Below are 25,850 nucleotides of genomic sequence, written 5' to 3'. Positions count from 1 at the left end.
CACTTCTCTAATATGTAGAAATGGATATAGACAGAGATCTGTGTTTTATAAGAGCAGGGGACAATAAGATAATTTCCCTAAGGTCACCAGATACATTGGCATGGAATTACTACTCTACCTTGACTTTCTCGTCCTTCATAGAAGCTGAAAGTTACATGATTTTTAGTCCAGTTGTCTGCTGGATCTAGATCTACCAAGAGATCCAACAGACTGTCTTGTTCACAGATTGTACTCCTGACCATGGAAGTAGAGCTCCAGTGGTCAGTTAGACCTACGCATGAAGGCATACTCGGGCCCTGGCAGGTTAGATGCTTCTGACAAAAAACGATTAGCATGACGCCTCTGGTCCCTTAAAAAATTGATCCAGGCGGGGCACCTGGGTGGCTCAGTCAGTTAAGCGTCCGACTTCGGCTCGGGTCATGATCTCACGGTTCGTGAGTTCGAGCCCCGCATCGGGCTCTGTGCTGACAGCTCAGAGCCTGGAGCCTGCTTCACATTCTGTGTCTCCATCTCTCTCTGCCCCTTCCCTGCTCATGCTCTGTCTCTCTCTGTCTCAAAAATAAATAAACATTAACAAAAAAATTGATCCAGGTGAAAATGCTGATATTTTTTAATGCAAATCTCATTTCCTTTTTCTTAGAACTATTCAGTGACTCCTTAATGACTTTTAGAATACCCAGGCTTTTTCTATGGCAAGTGAATATTTTATGGAAGCTCCCTTTTTGTCCAGTTCCATCTCTCAGATTTCCTTTACCATCCCACATAAATACCCGACAGATGTAATTCTGCCATGGTATTGGTGCCTCCTTGCTTTAACCATGACATTCCCTTGGTCTGGAATGCACCCGCCCTCCTCCAACCTCCTTTGATTATCAGAGTTCTGGTCTTCCCTTAACATTTGGTCAAACAGTATCCCTTCTGGGACACCTTTCCTGAACCTCTCTATCCAGACCCGGATTACCTGTGTCTCCTCTGTGTCTCCCTAACATCCTGTGCATGTCTTCTAACATCTATTAATACTCCTGAGAAACCTTTTTTCTTAAAGTTAGAGAATCACAGGGTTATAAGAGAAATCCATATTATCTAGTCTAATGCAGTACAAAAGCTTTTCTGGAAACTTCTAACAAGCCAAATATCTGTGCTTGCACACCTCTATAAAAGAGAAATTTACTACCTGCAGAGAAAGAGGTTTCATCTTTAGGAAGGTCTAATAAGATTTTTTCCTTGGGCACCTGCATGGCTCAGTCAGTTGAGTGACCAGCCCTGGGTTTCAGCTCAGATCATGATCCCAGGGTCATGGGATGGAACCCTGCATCTGGCTTCCCACTGTATGGAGCCTGCTTGGGATTCTCTCTCTCTCTCGCTCTCCCTCTCTCTCTCTCTCTCCCCCCTCTCCCTCCCTCCCTCCCTCTGCCCCTCTTCCCAACTCACCTCTATCTCTCTCAAATAAAAATAAGATATATTTTTCTCATAAATTTTGGCAAAATCTGCCCCTCAGCCTTAATTTTTCAATTAATAACGTGTAGATATAACAGGACAAGATAGAATTTATTACTGTGTTTATTGAGCTTTTTGATTGAACACCAACTCCTACTTGATTACCTTACCTTCAGAGAGAGGTTTTGCAACACTGGGAATGTGACATGGAAAAAGAGTAAGGCTCTCCACCCTCTCTTTCTCTCGGATACACACACACTGTCTATTAGGACAGTCATTAAATGGTCTGGTTTAGGTAGAAATAAGCCAAGAATTAAATGCCAACTGGTCTCAGCTCTGCTATGAGTTTTACATGGGAACTAGATGTTAAACCTGTTCTCACACCCTCTGTTCCAGATGCACCGACTTCCTTGTTTTTCTTTAAAGAGACCTAGCACACCTCTGCCTGTCGGTCTCTGCATTGGCCGTTCCCTTTCCCAGAACGCTTTCATTCAGATAACAGTGTGGCTCACCCCCTCCCTTCCTTCAGATTCTACTCAAGTTGCCTTATCAGCGAACCCTTCCCTGACCATCTTCCGAAAAACGGCAGACTAGCCCTCACCTGCAGCCCTCCTGGCCCCTCATCTTGCTCTCTCTTGTTCACTTGCACTTCTCTCCTTAGTTGACAGAACATAAAAATCCTTGTTGCATCTGCTTCACCCTGCTAGAATCCATGAGGGCACTCATGGTTTTGTCCCCTGCTGTATCTCCAGTATAAAGAACAGTGCGTGAGACATGATAGGTACTCCGTAAATAGCTGATGAATGAGTTAAATGACCTAGAGGAAGGCAATATCGTTCTAGACTTTTTGTAGCCTCCGTTTCTATGTTTAAATAGGAGCTACCATCACCCTGACCCAAAAAAATAGAGGAATGGAGTTGGCATTAAGAAAGGCTTTGCTGAGCTAGGAACCTTTGAGTGGAGAAGCCAAGAAAGTACGCTAACTAGGCATTGAGGACAGGGAGGGTGAAGGGCTTCACGTGTGCTCTCTCTCCAGTTCTCACAATACTCACGATGAGATAGAAACTCTTTTCTCCAGGGGCGCCTGGGTGGCGCAGTCGGTTGAGCTCCGACTTCAGCCAGGTCACGATCTCGCGGTCCGTGAGTGCGAGCCCCGCGTCGGGCTCTGGGCTGATGATGGCTCAGAGCCTGGAGCGTGTTTCCGATTCTGTGTCTCCCTCTCTCTCTGCCCCTCCCCCGTTCATGCTCTGTCTCTCTCTGTCCCAAAAATAAATAAACGTTGAAAAAAAAAATTAAAAAAAAAAAAAAGAAAGAAACTCTTTTCTCCATTTCACGGATGAAAACTTAGGGCTTTGAAAAGTTATGTGACTTGCACAGGTAAGTGGACAAGTGGCAGAACTCAGAGTCAGATGCAGCTCCCTCTGACCCCAGGGACTGCTGCTCCTCTGTTCTGATGGCACCAGGTCTGGTTGTACAGTCACTGACAGCAAGGACCATTGAACGTCCTCAGCTCTTTCCCAGGCACATCTACTTAGGTACGCCCATGCAGCTCTAATACTCCCCCGTGTGATGGAGCTGGTGTTCGCTCTAGAAATGAAGAACCTAAGGCTTGCATAAAGGTTAGCTGATTTTCCCAGAAGTGCTGTTTCTTTGGACATTCCTATCTTAGGTTCTTATCACACAGTGTTGTACTTTGGGTCTCCCTCACTAAACGCCCGGCTACTTCAGGGTAGAAACTGTGTCTGATCATTTTATATACCCAGCACAGGGGTCTGGCCCGTGGTGAGTGTCCCCGTCGGACTGCACTGAAACTCATTGCTTACAATACGTGGATTTTTTTTTCTACCACACCCTGCTTCCTTCCATCTCCTTAACTGTGTAACCGAACAATCTACTCGGGCCAAATATCCCTCTCCCACTTAGCAATTTGCTATCTCCCATCCCCCCCTGGCCTGGAATTGTGCCCTCAAGATATCCTTTTGGCTTAACCATACATGTAGGCGGGGTCCCATGTCTGCAGAGGGTGGTTCTCTTTCACCACAGTGGATGTCCAGGGGCAACTCAGAGAGATTGTGTGTTGGGTTCCAGACCATCGCAACAAAGCAAATGTTAGCAATAAAGTGAGTCCAGTTTTTTGGTTTCCCAGTTCATATAAAAGTTGTGTTTATACTGTGGTCTACTAAGCGTGAAACATGTCTAAAAAAATGTACGTACCTTAATTTAAAAATCTGTTGCTAAAAATGCTAACCATCTTCTGAGCTTTAGTGAGTCCTAATCACTGATCACTGATCACCATAATGAATAATAATGAAAAAACTTGAAATGCTTCGAGAATTACCAAAATATGATCCAGAGACATTAAGAAAATGTTTTTAGCGGGGCGCCTGGGTGGCGCAGTCGGTTAAGCGTCCGACTTCAGCCAGGTCACGATCTCGCGGTCCGTGAGTTCGAGCCCCGCGTCGGGCTCTGGGCTGATGGCTCAGAGCCTGGAGCCTGTTTCCGATTCTGTGTCTCCCTCTCTCTCTGCCCCTCCCCCGTTCATGCTCTGTCTCTCTCTGTCCCAAAAATAAATAAACGTTGGAAAAAAAAAATGAAAAAAAAAAAAAGAAAATGTTCTTAGAAAAACAGTGTTGATAGGCTTGCTGATGGCAAGTTGTCACAAACCTATTTGTCAAAAACTCAGTGTCTGTGAATTGCAATGAAACAAGGTAGGCCTGTATTTGATGGGCATCTTGGAAGGTTTGAAGGTGGAAACAGGATCTTGTGAATGGACAGGGCAGAGCCTGAAGTTGTCTAGTTAGGGGAGGGAACTACGGGTGGTCCCAGGGGGTACATCAGCTCATTTTTAAATGGTGGTGTGGAAGCAGGGGGACGGTTGGTCAGAACAAAGCTACAGGAGAGGTTTGCTTCACATCTTTGCCTAGATGCACTTGCAGCAAGAAACCTAGTCATCAATATGTTATTTGAGATGGATCAGCTAATCTTTCTGAACCTGGCTTTTTTCCTTAACCCTTTTGTGTCTCCTGTCAATCAACAGTGCATTTTCCATTTCGCTGCCTGATTTAGGTAAGTGACATTCACTTATTACTGGCACAAAACTACTCAGTACTGGCATATTCAGAGGCAGGGAAAGAGAAGTAGTAATCCTTCCTTCATTCCATAGTTAATGAAAGTTTGAGACATAAAGATCAAAGACAACATTTTATCCAACAGTATAACTTACGTTGAGGAAGATGGATAACGTTTCTCAAGTGCCTACTATATACCAGGCCTCTTAAAATCCCAGAAAAATAGTATCTTTTTAGGAAGCTCTAGGACCCATATCCATACCTTAGTGATCTGGGATTTGTACTCAAGTTTCTCTGATTACAAAGCTCGTGCATTTTACATTATACCACACAGCTCTTGTAGGATTTGACAGCCAAATCACCCTAATTAAGACCTAATGAGTTGGACATGATCAAGTTGCAGTGCACTGACTAGCTGAATCAAGGATGAGTCACTGGAATATTCTTTGCTATAAAAACAATAATGCACAGATTAGTACATTGTCTGATCCATAGTATGATCTCAATACATGTACAGTGAGTTGAATCTGCCAGTAAGAAGGCCATGTGTTGTTTGCTGGTTTTTGTTTGTAAGCCTTAGCCATGGTGGTACTTTGATTTCACTCTGATTAGGCAATTCAAATGTATATTATATTTCAGAAATATGAGTTTGCTGTACTAAATAACAAGTGAAGGTTATATAAATAAGCCTGGTAAAATCATAGGTCCCCCCCAAGTTTCCTTGGTCCACGTAAAAATCCAAAAAGCCAACATAGAACAGACATGCATTGTACTCGCAGCCAAATTTATGAATAATCAAATATGAATTACGAAATTATTATACTAGAAAGTCTCAAACTCAGTCAAGTGGTGAATCACTTAAACATGGGATTCTATGTAAAGCACCAAGGAATGTGAATATCCCAAACTGAAAATGTCCAATTATGCACTAAGGTTCAATTTTATGCAAGATTATTATAGAAGAGCAGTTACCAATGATTTGAAATCAAAATTAAGGGGGGAAAAAACATGAATATTTTACTTAAACTGTCTTTTTCCAGGATTTTGGAAAAGCCCTCTTACTGTTCTAGAAGTAAAACATCTTTGCCTAGTTCCAGGATGATGGGGAGCTATTCTAAAGATGACCCTTTCAGCAACTCATATTTTCTGAAAACATGCATGAAATTAAAGACATAAATATGTATGTGTGTATTTGAGATACTAGGGCATGCCACTATTTTTTTAATCTCTTAATTGAATTTCTCCCCAAATGGAGATTCTTTTTGCTCTTTGATCCTTCCAGCCTGTGTTCTATGATCAGATTTTGATAAAACAGACATGGGGAGACACCTGGATAATTGGGTATTAAGGATAATGGTGGACATTGTGGACAATTCGGAAAGCCCAGAAATTTGTATGAGCCATACCTAATAGTGGACTATTTTGTTCGTGTCTTGACCCTAGAACTTAGGTCTCAGGAAGTTATTATCTATGATAACGTCGATATAAATGAAAAAGAATACAGGTAAGTCATTTTACCTCATTGGTCATCCCTACTGATACCTAATCCATTTCCTGATGGTTTGTTAAATATGGTCAGAGGGCCACCTCTTCAGAGCCTTAGAAACTGGATAAAAAGTCAGATTCTGATGTCCCTCCCCTCACTAAGAAGGGAAAACAGTGAATAATGTAGGTGATCTAATGGTAGTAGGTGATTCAGAAGTCACTGGAGCTTTGGAATCTGTTTCTTGCCTTTGAATCTAGAGACTTGAAACTCATTTTAATGCAACATACCCTGATTTAATAACCTCCTATGTACAAGGCAACACGGAGGATAGCGAGCAGTGTTTGACGGAGCCTCTATCCTCAAAGACAGAATAACCATCTAACCAGAAAGAAACCATCCTGAAACTCGATGCCCCCCTCTCTAGCTACTTGTTTTCTGTCCTCTCCCCCTCAACTAAATTACTGAAAAGAAAGGTCTCCTCTGCTTATCCTTGATTCATTTAGGGTTCTAATTTTTTTTTTTTGTACTTAAAAACACTATTGCTATGAATAGTCTTATGTCTTCTGTGAATATGTCCTAGAATTTTCCTAGCAGATAGTCAGAAGGGAAGAGAAATGCCGAAGGGAATGCAAATTTATAAGAAAATGCCAACTTATTTTCCAAAGTGGTTGTACCAATTTACATTCTTCCCAGCTGTTTGTAAGGGGAATGTTGATCCACATTCTCACCAACACTTAGCACAGAGAGAATTCTTAACTTTGCCAATTTTGTGGGTATAAAATACTAAGTGTTGAACCCCTTTTAATATTCACCATTCATATCTTCTATCGAAGGCCAGTTCATACCTTTTTATTGTTTTCTTATTGCATTGATGGTCTTCTTCTTATTTATTTATAGATTTTTTTAATGCATTCTAGATATCATCCCTTTGTCAGTTATATATGTTGCAGAGACCTTCTCCCCCATTGTAGCTTGACTTTGCAACATTCTTCCTAGTCTTCTAATGAACAGAAATTTTTCATTTTAGTGTACTTGAATTTAGCAATTGAGTGTTGCCTTTGGCATCTTTAGAAGAAATCTTTATCCCAAGATCATATGATAGCCTCCTATATTTTCTTCTAAAACTGCCGAATTTTTTGCCTTTTACATTTAAACCTTAGACGTCTCTGGAACTGAGTTTTGTGTGTTGGTGCTATAATGAAGTATCAATCTAATTAAATTTTCTTACGTGTGGATAAATGTCCTGCATGATTAATTGAATAGTTACACCTTTCCCCATGGATATACAATGCCATCTTTGTCATACCAAGCTTCCATGTCTGAAGGTCTGTGCCCATGCTCTCTATTCCAGTGTCCTTTCCATCTTAATAGCCTGGTGCTCTGAAAAAGTAGTTAGTAAGATATTAGTACACAGAGGGGCACCTGTGTGGCTCAGTCAGTTAAGCATCCAACTTTGGCTCAGGTCATGATCTCATGGTTCATGAGTTCCAGCCCTGCATCAGGCTCTGTGCTGACAGCTTGGAGCCTGCTTGGGAATCTCTTTGTCTACCCTTCCCCCACTTGTGTTCTCTCTCCTCTCTCCTCTCTTCTCTTCTCTCTCTCTCTCTCTCTCTCTCTCTCTCTCTCTCTCTCTCTCTCCACCCCTCCCCGTCCCTCCCCCTCTCAAAAGTAAACATTAAAAAAAGATATTAGTACCCTGAGAAAGTAATTGCTATCAGTGCCTTGACATGTTTTAAGACATGATTCATGCCTAATGTACAGTTAAGCTCTATAAATGTCCCAAGTGCACTTAAGAAAAATATGCCTTCTCTAATTGTTTGGTACAACAATCCACTTAGGTTCTTCAAATCATTCTCTTGTTAAAATCTGTAGATTTATGAATTTTTAGATGTTGGAGCCATCAATATTTGAAAGAAACAGCTTCAAATCTCACACAAACATGGCAGACTTGTCAATCTCTTCCTAAAGTTCTGTCATGTTTTGTTTGATGTATCCTGAGGCTCTTTTGTTAGTTGCTTACAAAATTAAAAATATAGTGAACCTAATGTTTCTTCCTCATATGGTAGATGTCTCTATCCCTAATACTATTAATAACAAAAATAATACGTAGTTCTTACTGGGGTCAGTAACTGTCATATACATTTAATATGTATTCATTCAATCTTCACCACCATCCCATGAGGTAGATACTATTATTATACAAACATTTCAGAAGAGAGACTCAGGCATAGAGGTTGTTACTTGCCCAAGTTCACAGAGGTAGTAAAGTGTAGAAACAGGATTCAAACCCAATCCAGTAGTAAAGAGTTACTACTACACAATGTTGTATCTCCTAGTGATGCTCTGTCTTAACGTCTAATTTGCCTGATATATATCTACTGGAACTTTCTTTTAGTTAGGATTTCCCTACTATATTTTTAATCCTTTAATTTTCTGTTTTCCATATCCTCATTCGTTGGGTCTTGAATAAATAGCCATAGAGCTGCATTTGGCTTTTTAAAATGCCAATATAACAATCTGTCTTAACTCCTACCTTGACCTTGGCCTAAGGTTCAATCTCCTGAAATACTGTGGTGCTGATGCTAGCATTTTCCACGGGACAAACTGGCCATTTGTGCTTGCATACTGCTTGCTGCTGTCTGGTTTCAGCTTAGTTGGCGGGGGCTACTAAGGTACTGTGCACAGTACTTACTCTAAGGGTAAAGTGTAGCAATTTTTTAAGACACTTGAGTCTAGTAGTTTTGTACTGGGAGCGCCCTTTCAGGATATTCTTCTGCGCTACAGCCAAATGAGGAAGTCCAAACTCTGAGCAAAAGGACAATGTAATCAGAGCTACACTTCAGGAAGAGTAAAGGGATCCTTCTCCAGAATGCTTTGGAGAGAAAGTATGAAGTAATACATATGTTAGAATGTCATTATGATCGCTCAGGTGAAAGATGATCAAATGTTCTCGGGTGGTGAAAGAAATGAAGGAGAGAAGAGATTTCAGGGGAGAACTTACGTGGATTTTGTTAAACTGTGAAATCCTCTGGTAGAAACCACATCCTCCTCATCTCTATTATCCAGGTCCTAATATAGCACTTAGATGATGGTAGGTACCCAAGGAATATTTTGTGCATGAACGATGTTTACCACATCAGCCCTGTCAAATTCTGAACAAGACCTTCTTCATGTGATAGAGTAAATCTGTAGTTTGGCTTCACATAAAGTAATTATTAAAGGCATTTGTAGCAGATAGAACACTGGTGGAAAGAAAGTAGCAGAAGGGAGAGGGAAGATGATACCTCAATTCCTTTTTTCTTTTCTTTTTTCATGTTTATTTTTGAGAGAGAAAGAGAGAGCATGAGCTGGGGAGGGGCATAGAGAGGGAGACACAGAATCTGAAGCAAGCTCCAGGCTCTGAGAGTGGTCAGCACAGAGCCCGACGCGGGGCTCGAACCACAAACCGGAAGATCATGACCTGAGCCGAAGTCGGACACTTAACTGACTGAGCCACGCAGTGCCCCGATACCTGAATTCTTATAAACTTGGCTAGTTTGCTTGTCATACCTTGGTAGGTAGGTATTAGATTGAGGAGAAGCCTAAACAGCTCTAGATTAAGTTGTCACTAGGTATTCCAGACCTCTGCTTTTTATTTCCTTTTGTTCAGTAGAAGGTCTCTTAGGGGATTAGCAAGGGAAAGAAGAAGAGGGGGATTTTGAAAAGGACACTGGTACTAGAACATGGCACCAGTGAGACCTGTGGCACATCCTCTTACTTCTCTGAGCCTTTGTTTCTTACCCATGATATATGGTAATAAAAAATCCTCATCCTGCCAGATTCTTTAAGCTCTCTAACTAGATCCCTAGGAAAGCTAAAATAAGTTGACAAAGGGGCAGAGTGGACCATAGTATTCACATGGCTAGCATGGATAGAAATTGGTATGACCTCTCTGAAAGAATAATTTGGCCGTATGTATCCTAAATGCCCACACCCTTTACTTTACCCAGTAATTTGACTTCAAGCAATAAGCTCTGGTGCAAAAGGAAACATAAAAAAATTTAATGCATAAAAATGTGTATCTCAGAGTATTTATAAAAAGATGTTTAAAACCACCCACCCAAATACTGAAATATATAGTAATCTGCCAAGTATATGACAGTTACATATATGCTAAATATATACTAAAGAATTTCTAATGACATGGAGAAGCGTTACTCTATAATAACAATTAAAAAATAGAATGCAAAACTGTATGTAAAGTATTATCTCAATTCAATTTTTAAAAGTGCTAGGAAGGATGTTTTAAAGGAAACTTAGAGGTCTTCGAGAGGTCAGATTATGCTTATTTTGTCTCTTTTCTACGTCTTCCAATTTTTTAAATACTCAGAATTGTCACTGTGAAAACTAAATTGGTTAACAGCATAAAACTTGACACATAGGTGCTCAGAAAGTTTTTTTTAATTTTTTTTAACATTTATTTATTTTTGAGAGACAGAGACAGCATGAGCAGGGGAGGGGCAGAGAGACAGGGAGACACAGAATCTGAAGCAGGCTCCAGGCTCCGAGCTGTCGCACAGAGCCCGACGTGGGGCCCGAACCCACAAACCACGAGACCATGACCTGAGCCAAAGTCGGACCCTTAACCGACTGAGCCACCCAGGCACACCAGTGCTCAGAAAGTTTTAGTTCCTTCTATGATACCCTCCCCTCCCTGCATCCTTTTATTTTTTCTTTGAATGGTCTTCGTTAAAAAGAATTTTTTACTGAAAATTCCAAATGTAGAAAAATAGAATGTTATAATGAACCCTCATGTACCCATTACCCAGCTTTAAAAATTACCAATTTATGGGCAACCTTGTTTACACTGTCATCTACCTCCCAATCTCCAGTATTTTTTTAATTAACATACAGTATTATATCATCTTCATGTGTGTAATATAGGGATTCAGCCATTCTATACATTACTCAGTGCTTATCATGATAAGTCTACTCTTAACCTCTTTCACCCACCGCACCACCCACCCACCTCTCCTCTGGTAACCATCAGTTCTCTATAGTTAAGAGTCTGTTTTTTGCTTTGTCCTTTTTTGTTCGTTTATTTTGTTTCTTAAATTCCACATCTGAGTAAAATCATAGGGTGTTTGTCTTTCTCTGGCTTATTTCACTTAGCATTATATTCTCTAAATCCATCCATGCTGTTGCAAATGGAAAAACTTTATTCTTTTTTTATGGCTGAGAAATATACCTGTGTGTGTGTGTGTGCGTGCATGGATACATGTTTTTTATACTACTTTTTGTTGTGGTTGTTACATACTACTTCTTGATCCATTCATCTATTGACGGACACTTGGGCTGCTTCTGTATCTTGGCTGTTGTAAATAATGCTGCAATAAACATAGGGGTGATCTGTCTTTTTTCAATCAGTGTTTTTAATTTCTTTGGGTAAATACCCAGTAGTGGAATTGCTGGATCATGTGGTAATTATATTTTCAATTTTTTGAGGAATCTCTATAACGTTTGCCACAGTGTCTACACCAGTTTGCATTCCCGACAACAGTGCATGAGGGTTCCTTTTTTCTACATCCTCACAAACACTTGTCGTTTCTTGTGTTTTTTATTTTAGCTATTCCAACAGGTGTGAGGTGGTATTTCATTGTGGTTTTGGTTTGCATTTCCCGTATGGTGAGTAAGGTTGAACATCTTTTCATGTGTTGGTATGTCTTCTTTGGAAAAATGTTCTTCTCATTTTTATTTGGATTGTTTGGGTTCTTTTGTTTGTTTTTTGGTGTTGGGATGTAGGAGTTCTTTATATATTTTGGATACTAACCCATTATCAGATTTGTCATTTGCAAATAGCTTCTCCCGTTCAGTAGGTTGCCTTTTAGTTTTGTTGTTTCCTTGGCTGTGCATAAAGAAGCTTTTTATTTTGATGTATTCCCAATAGTTTACTTTTGCTTTTATTTCCTCTGCCTCAGGAGACAGATGCAGAAAACTGTTGATACAGCTTATGTCTGAGAAATTACTGCCTGTGCTTTCTTCTAGAATTTTTATAGTTTCAGGTCTCATACTTAGGTCTTTAATCCACTTTGAGTTTATTTTTGTGCGCAGTATAAGAAAGTGGTCCAGTTTCATTGTTTTGCATATAGCTGTCTAGTTTTCCCATCACTATTTGTTGAAGACACTTTTTCCGATTGAATATTCTTCCTTCTGTATCAAAGATTAATTGACCATATAATTGTGATTTTACTTCTGGTTTTTCTGTTCCATTGATGTATGTGTCTGTTTTGTGTCTCCGCCGTATTGTTTTGATTCCTATACCTTTGTAGTATATTTTGGAATGTGAGATTGTGATACCTCTAGTTTTATTAATCTTTTCAAGATTGCTCTGGCTATTTGGGGTCCTTTGTGGTTCCATACAAATTTTAGGATTGTACTAGTTCTTTGAAAAATTGCTGTTAGTATTTTGATAGGGACTGCATTAAATTTCTAAACCAACAGTATTGGTTATGTCAATCATTGAGCATGGAATAGCTTTCCATTTGTGTCAAAGATTACAGGTCTTTCATCTCCTTGGTTAAGTTTATTCCTGTTTTATTTTTTGTGCAGTTATACATGGGATTGCTCAATCTCTCTGCTGCTTCATTATTAGTGCATAGAAATGTAACAGACTTCTGTATATTGATTTTGTATTCTGTGATCTTAATTCATTTATCAGTTCTAGCCATTTTTTGGTGGAGTCTTTTGGGTTTTCTATATATAGCATCATGTCATCTACAAATAGTGAAAGTTTTACTTTTTCCTTACCAATCTGAGTACTTTTTATTCCTTTTTCTTCTCTGATTGCTGTGGCTAAGATTTCCAGTAGTCTGTTAAATAAAAGTAGTGAGGGTAGATATGTTTGTCTTGGTCCTAATCTTAGGGGTAAAGTTCTCAGTTTTTTACCATTGAGGATGATGTCAGTTGTGGGTTTTTCATTTATGGCCTTAATTACATTGAGGTATGTTCTTTCTAAACCTACTTTGTTAATGCATGCATAGATGTTGTACTTAGATTTTTTTTTTCTGCATCTATTGGAACGATCATGTGGTTTTTATCCTTTCTTTTGTTGATGTGACATATCATGTTGATTGATTTGTGAATACTGAATCACCCTTGCATCTGAGAAGTAAATCTCACTTGATTGTGATGGATTTTAATGTATTGTTGGATTCAGTTTGCTAATATTTCGTTGAGAATTTCTACATCTATGTTCATCGAAGATACTGACCTGTAGTTCTCTTTTTTTGTAGTGTCTTTATTTGGTTTTGGAATAAAGGTAATGCTGGCTTCATAGAATGAATTTGGAAGCTTTCCTTACTCTTCTGTTTTTTTTTTTTTTTTTTAATAATTTCAGAAGAATGGATATTAAATCTTCTTTGAAAGTTTGGTAGAATTCACCTGTGAAGCTTCTGTTTTTTAAAAAAATTTTTTTTTAACGTTTATTTATTTTTTGAGACAGAGAGAGATACAGCATGAACGGGGGAGGGGCAGAGAGAGAGGGAGACACAGAATCAGAAGCAGGCTCCAGGCTCTGAGCCATCAGCCCAGAGCCCGACGCGGGGCTCAAACTCGCAGACTGCGAGATCGTGACCTGAGCTGAAGTCGGACACTTAACTGACTGAGCCACCCAGGCGCCCCATGGGCTTCTGTTTTTTTATTATGGATTCAGTTTCTTTGCTGGTAATCAATTTGTTCAAATTTTCTATTTCTTCTTGATTCAGTTTTGGTAGGTTATATATTTCTGGGAATTTTTCCATTTCTTCTAGGTTTTCCAATTTGTTGGCATATAATTTTTCATAATATTCTCTTACAATTCTTGTATTTCTGCAGTGTCTGTTGTTTCTGCTCTTTCATTTCTGATTTTGAGTCTTCTCTCCTTTTTTAGGAGTCTAAAGATTTTTATCAATTTCATTTATCTTTTCAAAGAAGCAGCTCCTGGTTTCATTGATCCTTTCTATTATTTTTATTTTCTATATTGTTTATTTATGGTCTAATGTTTTTATTGCCTTCCTTCTACTGGTTTGGGGGTTTTGTTCTTTTCCTAACTCCTTTGGGTGTAAAATGAGGTTATTTGTTGATATTTTTCTTGCTGCTTGGGTAGGCCTGTGTTGCTATAAGCTTCCCTCTTAGAACAGCTTTTGCTGCATCCCAAAGATTTTGGACCATTATGTTTTCATGTTCATTTCTCTCCATGTATTTTTCATTTCCTCTTTGATTTCTTGTTTGACCCATTCGTTGTTTACTAGCATGTTATTTAACCTCCCTGTATTTGAGTTCTTTCCAGATGTTTTCTTGTGGTTGATTTCTAGTTTCATAGTGTCTTGATCAGAAAAGGTGCATTGTATGACTTTGATCTTCTTGAATTTGTTGAGACTTGTTTTGTGGCCTAATATGTGATATGTGCTGGAGAATGTTCCATGTGCGCTTGAAAAGAATGTGTATTCCGTTCTAGGATGGAATGTTCTGAATGTATCTGTTAGATATATCTGACCCAATGTGTCATTCAAAGCCACTGTGTCCTTGTTGATCTTCTGTTAAGATGATCTGTCCATTGATATAAATGGGGTGTTAAAATCCCCTACTGTTGTATTACTGTCAATTGTTATTATCTGCTCTATGTATTTGAGTGCTTCCATGTTGGGTGCATAAATATTTACAATTATTATATCTTCTTGTTGGATTGTTCCCTTTATGATTATACAGCATCCTTTGTCTCTTGTTACAGTCTTTATTTTAAAGTCTATTTTGTCTGATATAAGCATTGCTACCCTGGCTTTCTTTTCACTTCCATTTGCATGATAAATGCTTTTCTATCACTTCACTATCAATCTGCAGGTGTCTTTAGGTCTAACATGAGTCTCTTGCTGGCAGCATATAGATGGGTCTTGCTTTTTTTTTTTTTTTAATCCATTCTGTCACCCTGTGTCTTTTGATTGAAGTGCTTAGTCCATTTACATTCAAAGTAATTTTTGATAAGTATGTATTCATTGCCATTTTATTATTTGTTCTGTGGTTGTTTTACTCTGTTCCTTTCTTCTCTTGCTCTCTTCTCCCACAGTTTGCTGGCTTTATTTAGAGATATAGTTGGATTCCTTTCCTTTATTCTTTGCATACCTATTACTGGTTTTTTACTTGTGGCTACCATTAGGTTTATATATAACATCTTTTGCATATAGCAATCTATACTTCATTTATGGTTGCTTAAGTTTGAACCCTTTCTTTACACCCCTCCTCCCATTTTATGTAGATGTGTCATATTTTACATCCTTTTATTTTGTGAATCTCTTGACTGATTTGTTTTTTAATTTTTTTTTAACGTTTATTTATTTTTGAGACAGACAGAGCATTAATGGGGGAGGGGCAGAGAGAGAGGGAGACACAGAATCGGAAGCAGGCTCCAGGCTCTGAGCCATCAGCCCAAAGCCCGACGCGGGGCTTGAACTCACGGACCGTAAGATCGTGACCTGAGCTGAAGTCGGACGCTTAACCGACTGAGCCACCCAGGCGTCCCTTGACTGATTTTTATAGATATACTTATTTTTACTACTTTTGTGCTTCCTACTTTACTCCTACTTATGGTCTTTCCTTTCCATTCAAAGAGTCCCCTTTAATATTTCTTACAGGGTTGGTTTAGTGATCATGAATTCCTTTACCTTTTATTTGGGAAATCTCTTATTTCTTCTTCTGTTCTGAATGATAGCCTTGCTGGATATAGTAGTATTGTTGGCTGCAGGGGTTTTTTTCTTTCAGCACTTTGAATGTATCATCTCACTCCTTTCTGGCCTGCAGTTTCTGCAAAAAAAAAAATCAGCTGATAGCTTAATGGAGTTTCCCTTGCATGTAACTGTTTTCTTTTGCTGCTTTTAAAATTCTCTCCTTATCACTCTTTTTTTGCCATTTTAATCACTATGTGTCTTGGTGTGGACCTCCTTGGTTTGATTTGGTTGGGAACTTTCTGTGCTTCCTGGATCTGAATGTGTTTCTTTCCCTACCTTCTGGAAACTTTCAGCTATTATTTCATCAAATAAATTTCTGCCCCCTCTTCTTTGTCTTCTCCTTCTGGGATCCTGATAAAATGAATGTTAATGCACTTGATGCTGTTGCTAAGTTCCCTAAGTCTCTTCGTTCTCCCTCCACCCCCCACCATTCATCTTGCTTCACATTACTTTGTCCTCCAGGTCTCTGATCAGTTATTCTGCTTCCTCTAACCTACCCTTTATTCCATCTAATATATTTTTAATTTCAGTTTTTGAGTTCTTCATCTCTGGTTCATTTTTATGTTTTGTCTCTTTGTTGAGGGTCTCACTGGGGTTCTCCACTCTTTTCTCAAGTCAGTATCCTTATGACCATTACTTTAAATTCTCTATCAAGCATGTTACTTATTTCCATTTTTCTTATATCTGCTACTGGTTTTGTCGTGTTTTTTTCATTTGGGACACATTCTTGTCTCCTCATTTTGTCTAACTCTTCATGTCTGTTTCTATGTGTTAAAAAGTCACGTACACCTCCTGCTTTTGAAAGTAGTGAGTTTATTAAGAAAAGGTCCTACAGTGCCCTGCAAGGTATTGTCCCCTGTTCACCAGAACCTGGTGCAGCTGGGGTCTCTCCTTTGTGTGTTGCATGAGCCTTGCTGCTATGGCTGAGGTGCATTTGGCTCAAGTCCAGTCATCTGCAATGGCTCTCTACCTGTTGTAGGCAACAGGTCCCTGTGTTTTTAGGCCAGACTGGGGCTTCCTTGAGTTTGAGTTGACTCAGACCAGGCATTTGCTAGAGATGCAACAGCACTGAACTGCAGGACAGTTCCCCTGTGTTGTCCTGAGAAGCTTGTTGGTGGGCAGGGCCTGTAATCATACCAGATGTCTGCCCCCAGCCTGCTGCTGGGGCCACAGTCTGACTGGCATGTATGATTATCTTCCCCTCTCCTGGAGCAGTTTGCAGTGTGCTGGCCCCTGTTGGGTCTGCTTGCACACTGCCAGGCTTGTGGCACTGCTTTGGACAAGCTCCAGTCAAGTGCTGAAGAAGTCAACAGGAGGAGGCAGGGGTGGGTGTGGTGCCAACAAGGTACACCATCTGAGAGGGGACCCGCAACTTCGCAGGCTGGGTTGGAAGGGGCAGATCCACAGAAGTGCATGGGGGCGAGGCGATTGGTGTTAGCAAGCTAGGTGGAGAGTGTTCACTGCATTGGTTCCCATAGGTGTCAAGCTTGGGGGTAGGAGAGGAAATGGTGCCCACCTACTCCTTTCTTCCTGGAGAAGATCCCTGTCCTTCCAGCACATGTTCTGAGATTAGTAAACAACTATCCTTCCCTTATGCCCCAGGTGTTTTTTAAACTATTGCTTCTATGGTGTATCCCTTGGAACTATTTGTTGTGCTGTCTCTTTAAAGAAAAGGACACTGCTTTTTCTAGCCCTCTTTGCTCTCCCAGAGTTGATGGCACTGTTTTTTTGTTTTGTTTTGTTTTTTTGGTTTTTTTTTTTTTTATCACACTGATTTTTAAACTTACAGGTGTTAAGCCCAACTGAATGTAAGAACTCATGAAATTTGGCCCCTCTAGTTTTCAAAGCTAAATGTCATTGGGGGGTGGGGTTCATCTTCCCCATGCCTGGGGTGTCTGTTTCTTTCCTTTCTCCTTGCCCACAGCATCCCTCCCTCCTTCCTCTGTACAGTCTTGAGGGTGGGTCTGTTTAGCTTCCTACAGTGACTCTGCCCTTCTGAGCCTCTTCCATATGGCCTCTTCTCTACATTTAGCTGTACAGAATCTGTTCTGCCAGTCTCCAGATTATTTTCTGGATTTTTTACACTGATGTGGGTGTTACCTAGTTGTATCCATGGGACCAGGTAAGCTTAGGGTCTTCCTACTCCACCATCTTCCCCGGCTCTTCCCCGCATCCTTTGCTACTAATGTTAAACACTAGTTAGATTTGTCTCATCTCACGGTAATGATTAATATTATTCACGTTTTAGAGGCAAGGAAACTGAGGCTCAGGAAGGGAAATGTGATTATAAGCAGGTTGATCTCTTGCTTCTGGTTTCAAATTTGGGTCACCACACATCAGAGGTCAGCAAACTATGGCCTGTGGGCCAAAATAGCTGGCCACTTGTTTTTGTAAATACAGTTACAACAGCAGAGTTTAGTAGTTACCATAGAGATGATATGGCTTTCAAAGCTTAAGATATTCACAATCTGGCCTTGACACAGATTATCCAAATATACTTCTAGATGATATTTTAATTTTTTTGTAAAACATAATTGTCCAGAAAATGCTGACATTTCCATAAATGTTTTAGTTCAATCTTTATCTACTTGCTCAAAATATTTTTCTCCTCAGAAATGAAGATAAACTAAAAACTTGGAAGCCCAAGTTTTTGATGGCAAAGGAAAAGAAAGAGAAAAAAGGTGTTGAAGAATCTGAAAGGTAGGTACACAGGTGCATTTACATTATAGCTTATCTGCTGAAATTTACACCTCTTACTAGTTGTGTGACCTTAGGCAAGTCATTAAATTTGATTTTCACATTCCACATCGGTCATGTGAGAATAATAGCACCTACATCATAGTATAGTTGAGAGGATTAAAAGAGACAAAGAATATAAAAACATAAAGTGCCACACACATTTATCTTCATCATCGTTGTCCATACTTTTGGTGGATAGGGAGTAAGGAAAACTTTCAAGCTAGCCTTTATCAAATGAGGAAAAACCTTCATCTTCTTTTAGGCTGTAAGAACTTTTCCTCTATAGATGGAACTTAATAATACACCAATTAGAACTTAAACTTTGAGAAACTGTGATCACGTAACCAGATTAATTTCCCTGGAACACAATTCTAGCTATGACTACATTAGTGTTATAATTTAAAAAGTATATTGCAACTCAAGATCTAACCTTCATTCATGTGATTCGAGTTCCCAGAGTTGGCTATGGAGGAGGTGATGTTTTTACTGTCCCAGATGGTTACTCTATGATCTGTGCTCTGGTCTTCTCAATTGTTAGGATAGGGCACTTTCCCCAAGACATCTATTAAACAGTCATTGAGCTGGGAACACTGTGTGATTTGTCTGCTCTAGGAAACCTGTCTAGAAAAGTACTATAAGGGAACCCCAAAAGGAAGCAGACATCTGTCTATATCAAATTTAAACTCAGAGGATGGCATAAAATGGCCATCTTTGGGTTTAGGCTGATGTAACTTTTCCCAAGTTCAAAAGATGTATTCAGAGACTAGAAAAGCATCTCTCCACCTAAACTTCATACTTTTACTTAGCATAGAAAGTATCAGTGAAATTGTTGACATCTCCCGTCCCCTCCGCCCCCCCCCCCCCCCCCCCCCGCCGCAAAAGTTTAGTATTTTAATGTATACATAAGTCTTTTCGGGAAACAATTTTCTAGTGCTTATTAAGTTCTTAAAACAATCTGATATTATAGTTTACTTTTATTTTCAACTGAGTAAATTTTACATTGCAGTTATTAGGGCTATCATATTCCTATTGATTGATGTATCAATTTCTATGTCCTTTTTGTTCCTTTTAAAGTGATTTCTGTCGTAACTTACTCTACCAACAAGAAATGTTTTCTATATTAGTTCAACCCTTTTATTATTCTCTATTTTATTATCTCTTTCTGAATCGATGATGACAAGTTTTCAGAGAAGTTGGGGAAGGATATAAAGCCATGCTATAAAGGCATAGAAATAGCTCACCTTCTAAGATGTTTCAAGATGTAGAGTTTGTGTATGGGTGTGTGTGTGTGTATGGAAAAGGTAGACTGGGCCAGATTAGAAAATGCCCTGTGTACCACCCTAAGGAATTTGCCTTTATCTTACGGGCAGTAGAGACAGATGAAAGATTTTAAGCAAAAGATGACATGATCAGTTAAATTTTAGAAAGATGACTCTAGAGATCAGTATGCAGATGGATTTGAGAAAGGAAAGGCAAAAAGAAGATGGTATCTCAGGCAAGAAATGAAATGTGTCAGTGGCTGTAGTCTTGGGACAGAATGAAACAGATGCAGGAGACACTCCTGAATAAAACCAATATGACCTGCCTTTTTTCCTTCTGTCAATATATTAAACTGCTAAAAAAGCACCAATCCCCACATGAAGAGCAGGAAGGAGGAAATGGGATGAGTTAAGAGGGTAATCAGTCTCTGCTGTATCTATCCCCTTTTATGTGCTGACAATTTTGCACCTATTTTGTGGCAACTTGCTTTATTTTCTTAATTCAGTTCTTCTCCAGAACCATTCTGCAAACAGGACAGTTCTCTGATTGAAACACATAGATTTATGATTTTTGTAAACAAGTTAATTATACTTTGAAGTCTGATTTAGAAAAGTTTCTTGTTTAACCAACTTTATTTTATTCCAAATTATCTTGGTATCCAAAAAGAAACCACAACTTTTTAATTACAGGAAAAAGCAACTGGTATTACTCACCCTGCTCAGTTGTTCTGACACCCTGCTCTAAGGGGAAACATATATATATATATATATATATATATATATATATTTTTTTTTTATATATATATATATACACACACACACACACACACACACACATATATATATTTCTATACACACCTAGATATATAGGATTATATGATTTTATATAAAAGTATCCATATACACACAAAATTATACCTGAATTTATCCTGAAATAGAATGAGTTTACAGATTTGGAAACTTAAGTGTTTTATTATGGTACATTCAACTCTATCTACATATTTCTTGCCTCTTAATCTCCTAGAAATTTCTTTAGAACCAAGAAGCAAAACTTAGAAAAGATCAGAATGGAAAAAGAAGAAAAACGTTTTAGAGAACAATTTGAGGTATGTTCTCCTCTGAAAGTAGATATTAAAGTAGAAATTCCTAGCCTTTAATATTGTTAAAGATTCTACAAGAGTTTTGCACCTTTTCCTCTGGGGTAGATACGATCCACTACTGATACTGCTATTTCCTGATGCATTTCTATATGATCATGCCTTTGTACATGCTAGCCTCCCAGAAAAACTCCTGAGTTATTCTTTAAGGCTCTGTTCACATGTTACCCACTCTGCCTAACAGCCTGTGTATGTGTGTGTATTCTGAACTAAACTCGAGTCCTCACTGAAGGAGAGAGATTTTGTCTCATTCCTTGCTTCCCAGGTCCTCACATACCTGGATACAGCGTTCACTGAATGACTGAATGATTAGATAAACAAATGAATAGCTGAATGAGTGAATGAAGGAAGCAGTATCTAAGGCTCCTTGACTTTTTCTGTCATTAAGAATCCATGGAGGATTTCCTGAATTCCAAGGTTCAAACGGTTCTCCCTTCTGATTTCATATACTGTCACCAGGAGATTGTTTTAATTTAAGAAATATGAATAGCCTCCCAGGTCCCAGATCCTGGATTGAGAATGTGTGCATCCTGCTCATAAAACTTGTCCAAGTCACTACTAATCCCCATTACCAAATGGATAAAGGTGAGGCTTCTTATCATGGCATAGAAAGCTCTTCATGTCATACCTTTGCTTGTCTTTCTGGTTTTATTTCCTGCCATTCTTTATTTACCTTGTACTTCATGCTTTGGCAACAAACTATGCATAGTTCTGTCCTCAATCACCTGTCCTACTGTTCCCTTCCTCTAGGCATTTGCTTGTTCCATTCCAACTGTCTGGTACATTCTTGTTACTTTTCGCCATCTGACTAGCTCTTACTCATTTATCAGCCTCCAGTTAACTCATCTTCTCTCCTCCATGAAGACCGACCCACACTTGCTCATTAAGGAAATTACTCTTCCTCTATATACCTCTGTATTTGAGCTTATTACATTATTGCAATTATGTGTTCACCAATTAACCGATGAGCTCTTAGAGGACAGAGTTATCTTTATATCCATGTGTGGAACAGAATAAAATTACCTTTATCAATGTCCAAAAATGTTTTTGGACTGGATAAAAAAGGGAATATACATGACTCCCTCGTAATCATTCATAACTCCTGCTTTTTTAATAGAGTGTGCGCAAGTGGGAAAGAGGGGCAGATGGGGAAGAGAGAGTCTTGAGCAGACTGCACCCTCAGTGTGGAGCCTGACCCAGGGCTCAATCCCATGAGGTGAAGCACAATCAAGAGTTGGGATGCTCAACTGACTGAGCCACCCAGGTGCCCCAGTAACTCCTGCTGTGGACCAAAGCTGATTAGAGTTATTATATCTAGAAACTGATATGAAATTATTTACTGCAACTGTGATGTTAGTAGTGGTGGGTTTTCTTATATCATTAGAAAAACTGTGCCATTTCAGTAATTTGTATTCAGCTGAAATCATGTAAGATTAGTGCCTCATTGGTACTATAGACTGAGGGTACAAAGGATGAATAAAACTGTCTTCCATTTTATAAGACAATATGTTTATTAAATGCTGTAACAGGAGTACATACAAAGTGGTGCAATTAAACAAAATTACACATGGCAGTCGTGAAAGTCTCCATGTTAAGAGAAAAAGATACTGCAGTATGAAAACCCCATGAGCAACAGCCTGGAAATATAAAAGGTACATGGTATATTCAGGATCATCCTGTAGCTTGATGTGGCTTCATTAACAGGGCAGAAATGGAAGCATGAGAAATGACAGTCTGCAAAGGACCCTGAATATCAAGCTGAGAAATATGGATCTTAGTGTGCAAGTAATGAAGAATCTTTAGCACTTGACAGAAAGGATTAAGAAATCACTGTATTCCATAGTGAACAATGGCCTAGAAATCAGGGAGGAAACTATTACTTTGTTGGACAAAAGCAAAATCTATCTTGTGAATCAGATCCCATCATTTATCATCCAAATTTACATTTCTGAGAGTGGGAGGTAAGTATGTGTAGAGATATTAGGTATAAACAGACTGTCCTGAGCAGAGGGAGCTGTCCGGCCACTCTAATTTGGTGAAGCAGAGGTCTGAGTCACCAGATTTCAATACATTAGAAGGTGATGCACCTATAAATGTATAGGCTGGCTAGTTTATCACACACCTTAAGGTCAGACATTGAATTCCTCCTCAGTTTGTTTCACAAACGCCTGTCTTTTGACCACAGAAGGAGAGTGGGAATTAGCCCCCATTCCTACTACTTTATACATAAGCCCAGAGAGGAAGGGTAGAAAGAGTGCCGCCTAGCAAAGCTAGGTATGTAAGAACATTATAAACTCTAAAGCGCTACACAGATTTTTCTCTTTCCCTCTTATTTTTTAAACTTCTCCATTCCTGAGTTTGGGGGTAACTTTATTACTGGAATGGTTAACCTACCTATTTCTTTTTTTTAGTGTATGTGCTGCCAAAGCAAGCACTACATACCTATTTCTTTACACCCATGTTAGAGATCTCTCATCCACCAAAATTTATTCTAGTACAATTAGATAACAGGGATGAAAATATGATTATACCAAATTAAATGTGAGAGTGTGGTATTTTACTATTATTTTATGTCCTCCATCAATTTTGTTAGAATAAAAACTATGCACACACAGTCTGACTAGTAATTTCTTGTTTCAGTATGATAAAGAGATTACTGTCATCAACACAGCAGTGGCATGTTCCAGGAATTCAAGAAATGGAATGTTTGATTTGCCAATAACCCCTGGAGAAGAACTGCAAGTCATTGACACCACTGAAGAAAATCTAGTGATTTGTCGCAATTCTAAAGGCAAATGTAAGTTACTGGCTTATCACCCATAAAATTTCAGTCACTGTTTAAGAAAAATCTGAAAGCATTCTATACCTTTGAGACTAGTAATAGTGATTTTTGTTTCTATAGATGGATATGTACTACTTGAACATCTAGATTTCAAGTAAGTGGTTTGATTTTATACTACAAATCATGAATCCTAAATATAAGACACTGTTGTGTGTCAGTCTCAAGGAAAGACTACCCAATTTATTTAAATTCCGGAAAAGTTGTAAGGATTACTTTGGTATTTTTATGCTCTGTATAGAAGTCTGGTAACAGGAAATGCAATAGTCTCTTGCAAACTGGGTAAGAAATCTACCACTCACTACTCCACGGGCCTCTACCTTTCTGTTTTCTCAGGCATCAAGGTTGGTCGCCTTAGGAAGATGAAGCTCCAGGGGCAGGGGCTCCACTAGGAAGGACTAATCTGAGACCTTAGTTCTGCCTCACCTGTTCCAGTTCATAGGTCAATTGGGATGGTGGGATCTGTGGAACTGGAGAAGAGAAAAACAAATCCTCCATATTTAGATGTTGGTTTTACTCCTAAATGGTTATCTTTCAATGTCTATTTCAGTATCTATTTCACTGCTGGCTCAAGAGAATGTGAAACTGTGTGTGTTAGCATTTGAGCACTTATTTAATGAGCCATAGCCAAAGTTAGAAATCATGCCTTATGGCACCTAGGCAGTTGTGCAGATGGTTAGTTTGCTTCTAATATTAGTATACGAGTGTTTATAATTTCTAGAAGATGTTGTGCATTTAAATTGCATGTAATTTAATTCTGAAAAATAAATAATGTAACCAAGGTCTTTTAAATACTCAGATTTAAGGTATAATCTTGAACGTAATTATGGCTCAGTCTTTAGGAAAAAAAAATCAAGGTAAAAGTAAGTGTCCTTCTGCTTTATCAGAAAACCAAAATCAGACAAATGCTATTCAATATTGGCTTCCTTTGGGAACAGAATGCTAAAAAGCAATTTATTCCTAAAGGAAGAGCCTCAATTAACACTATATATATGCTGTCAGTTTAAAACGTCCTGTCATCCAAGTAAGAAAAATAATTCTATGCCTAAATACCTATTCAAATAGAATTAATGTTATTTACAGTTCCACTTTCTTTGTTTTTACATGATGTGCACTGCCTGTCCATGAGATAAATTGTACATAGGCATACAGCTGTTTTAAGTGGCTTCTTCAGCCCTGAACAACCGAACCATTCTGCTCGATTGTTTAGACAGGCTGAGTCTAGTCTTCAAGGGTGTAATGCAATTTGTCTCATGACCTAATTCTTTATACTGTGAAACTATTTTTTTAAGCTTCTAGGTTCTTTTATCTTCTCTCCCATGTTCCAAATGGCACTCACCAATAAAGGCCAAGCATAAAAAGTATCCATTAGAGGAAAGGGGAATGTGGCAGCAGGGTAGGAATACTCTAGGCTTACCTCCTCCCAGGAAGGTAACTATCAAATCATCCTAAATACCCCAGAAATCAATCTGAAGACTGGCAGAACAAACTCCCCAACTAAAGGTGGAGAAGAGGCCACGTCAAAGAAGGTGGGTAGGGCCACCTGCAGGAATTAGCACAGTGCCACACTCACTTGCTGACAACACTGAGCCCCACCTCCCCATGTTCTAGAAGAACTACTTTCCCAGTCAGCTTGCTTCAGGCCGTGCGGCCGGCTCCCTCCCCCAGGAGATGGGCCCAAACCCCTGGCGCCACCATGTCTCCAGCCCATTCCAACCTGGGAGTTTTGTGTGGCCTCGGTTCCAGTGGCAGAAGGCTTAGTTAAAACGCACCACATTCTGGCCTGGGACACTGCCCGCAATAGGCAAAGAGCCTCTGCAGACTACTGGCCTGAAGGATAAAGCAGCCCGGGCACACACAGTACACAGCAGTGACGCTCCTGGAAGGGCACGAGAGGCCCCCTTCTTCACAAAGCTATTAGGCTGAAGACCAGGAGACGTCGCAAGAATTTTTCCGAAATGAAAGAACCAAGACGAGGCACAGCTGGAAACCTAACCAAAATAGATACAAGTCACATGCCTGATGAAGCAATGATCATAAGCATACTCACGGGACTTGAGAGAAGACTGGAAGGTATCAGTGAGACCCTTAACGCAGAGAGAAGGAATAACACAGCAGAAATAAAGGG

The 25,850-nt window shown here is 39.3% G+C and overlaps 1 protein-coding gene across 6 annotated transcripts in view; it reads left to right on the top strand.

The window, feature by feature from the left end:
* FYB2 (FYN binding protein 2) overlaps window positions 1–24,514 on the top strand; it is a 129,893-nt gene extending 105,379 nt beyond the window's left edge. For 3 of the 6 annotated variants that reach the window (XM_045035900.1, XM_045035899.1, XM_045035901.1), the window contains exons 14-20: window positions 4,475–4,503; window positions 5,949–6,009; window positions 18,342–18,428; window positions 20,751–20,832; window positions 23,524–23,680; window positions 23,786–23,819; window positions 24,059–24,514. In XM_045035900.1, the coding sequence (XP_044891835.1) occupies window positions 4,475–4,503; window positions 5,949–6,009; window positions 18,342–18,428; window positions 20,751–20,832; window positions 23,524–23,680; window positions 23,786–23,819; window positions 24,059–24,080 (472 nt within the window). In that variant the 3' untranslated portion in view covers window positions 24,081–24,514. Of the gene's footprint in view, window positions 1–4,474; window positions 4,504–5,948; window positions 6,010–18,341; window positions 18,429–20,750; window positions 20,833–23,523 lie in introns of all 6 variants that reach the window. The other 3 variants (XR_006584312.1, XM_045035902.1, XM_045035903.1) reach the window with 3 other exon arrangements.
* The last annotated feature ends 1,336 nt before the right edge of the window (window positions 24,515–25,850 follow it).

The sequence above is a fragment of the Felis catus genome, chromosome C1 (assembly GCF_018350175.1).
Source record: "Felis catus isolate Fca126 chromosome C1, F.catus_Fca126_mat1.0, whole genome shotgun sequence".
In the NCBI taxonomy this organism is placed as follows: domain Eukaryota; kingdom Metazoa; phylum Chordata; class Mammalia; order Carnivora; family Felidae; genus Felis; species Felis catus.
This window is presented reverse-complemented; position numbering and strand designations above follow the sequence as displayed.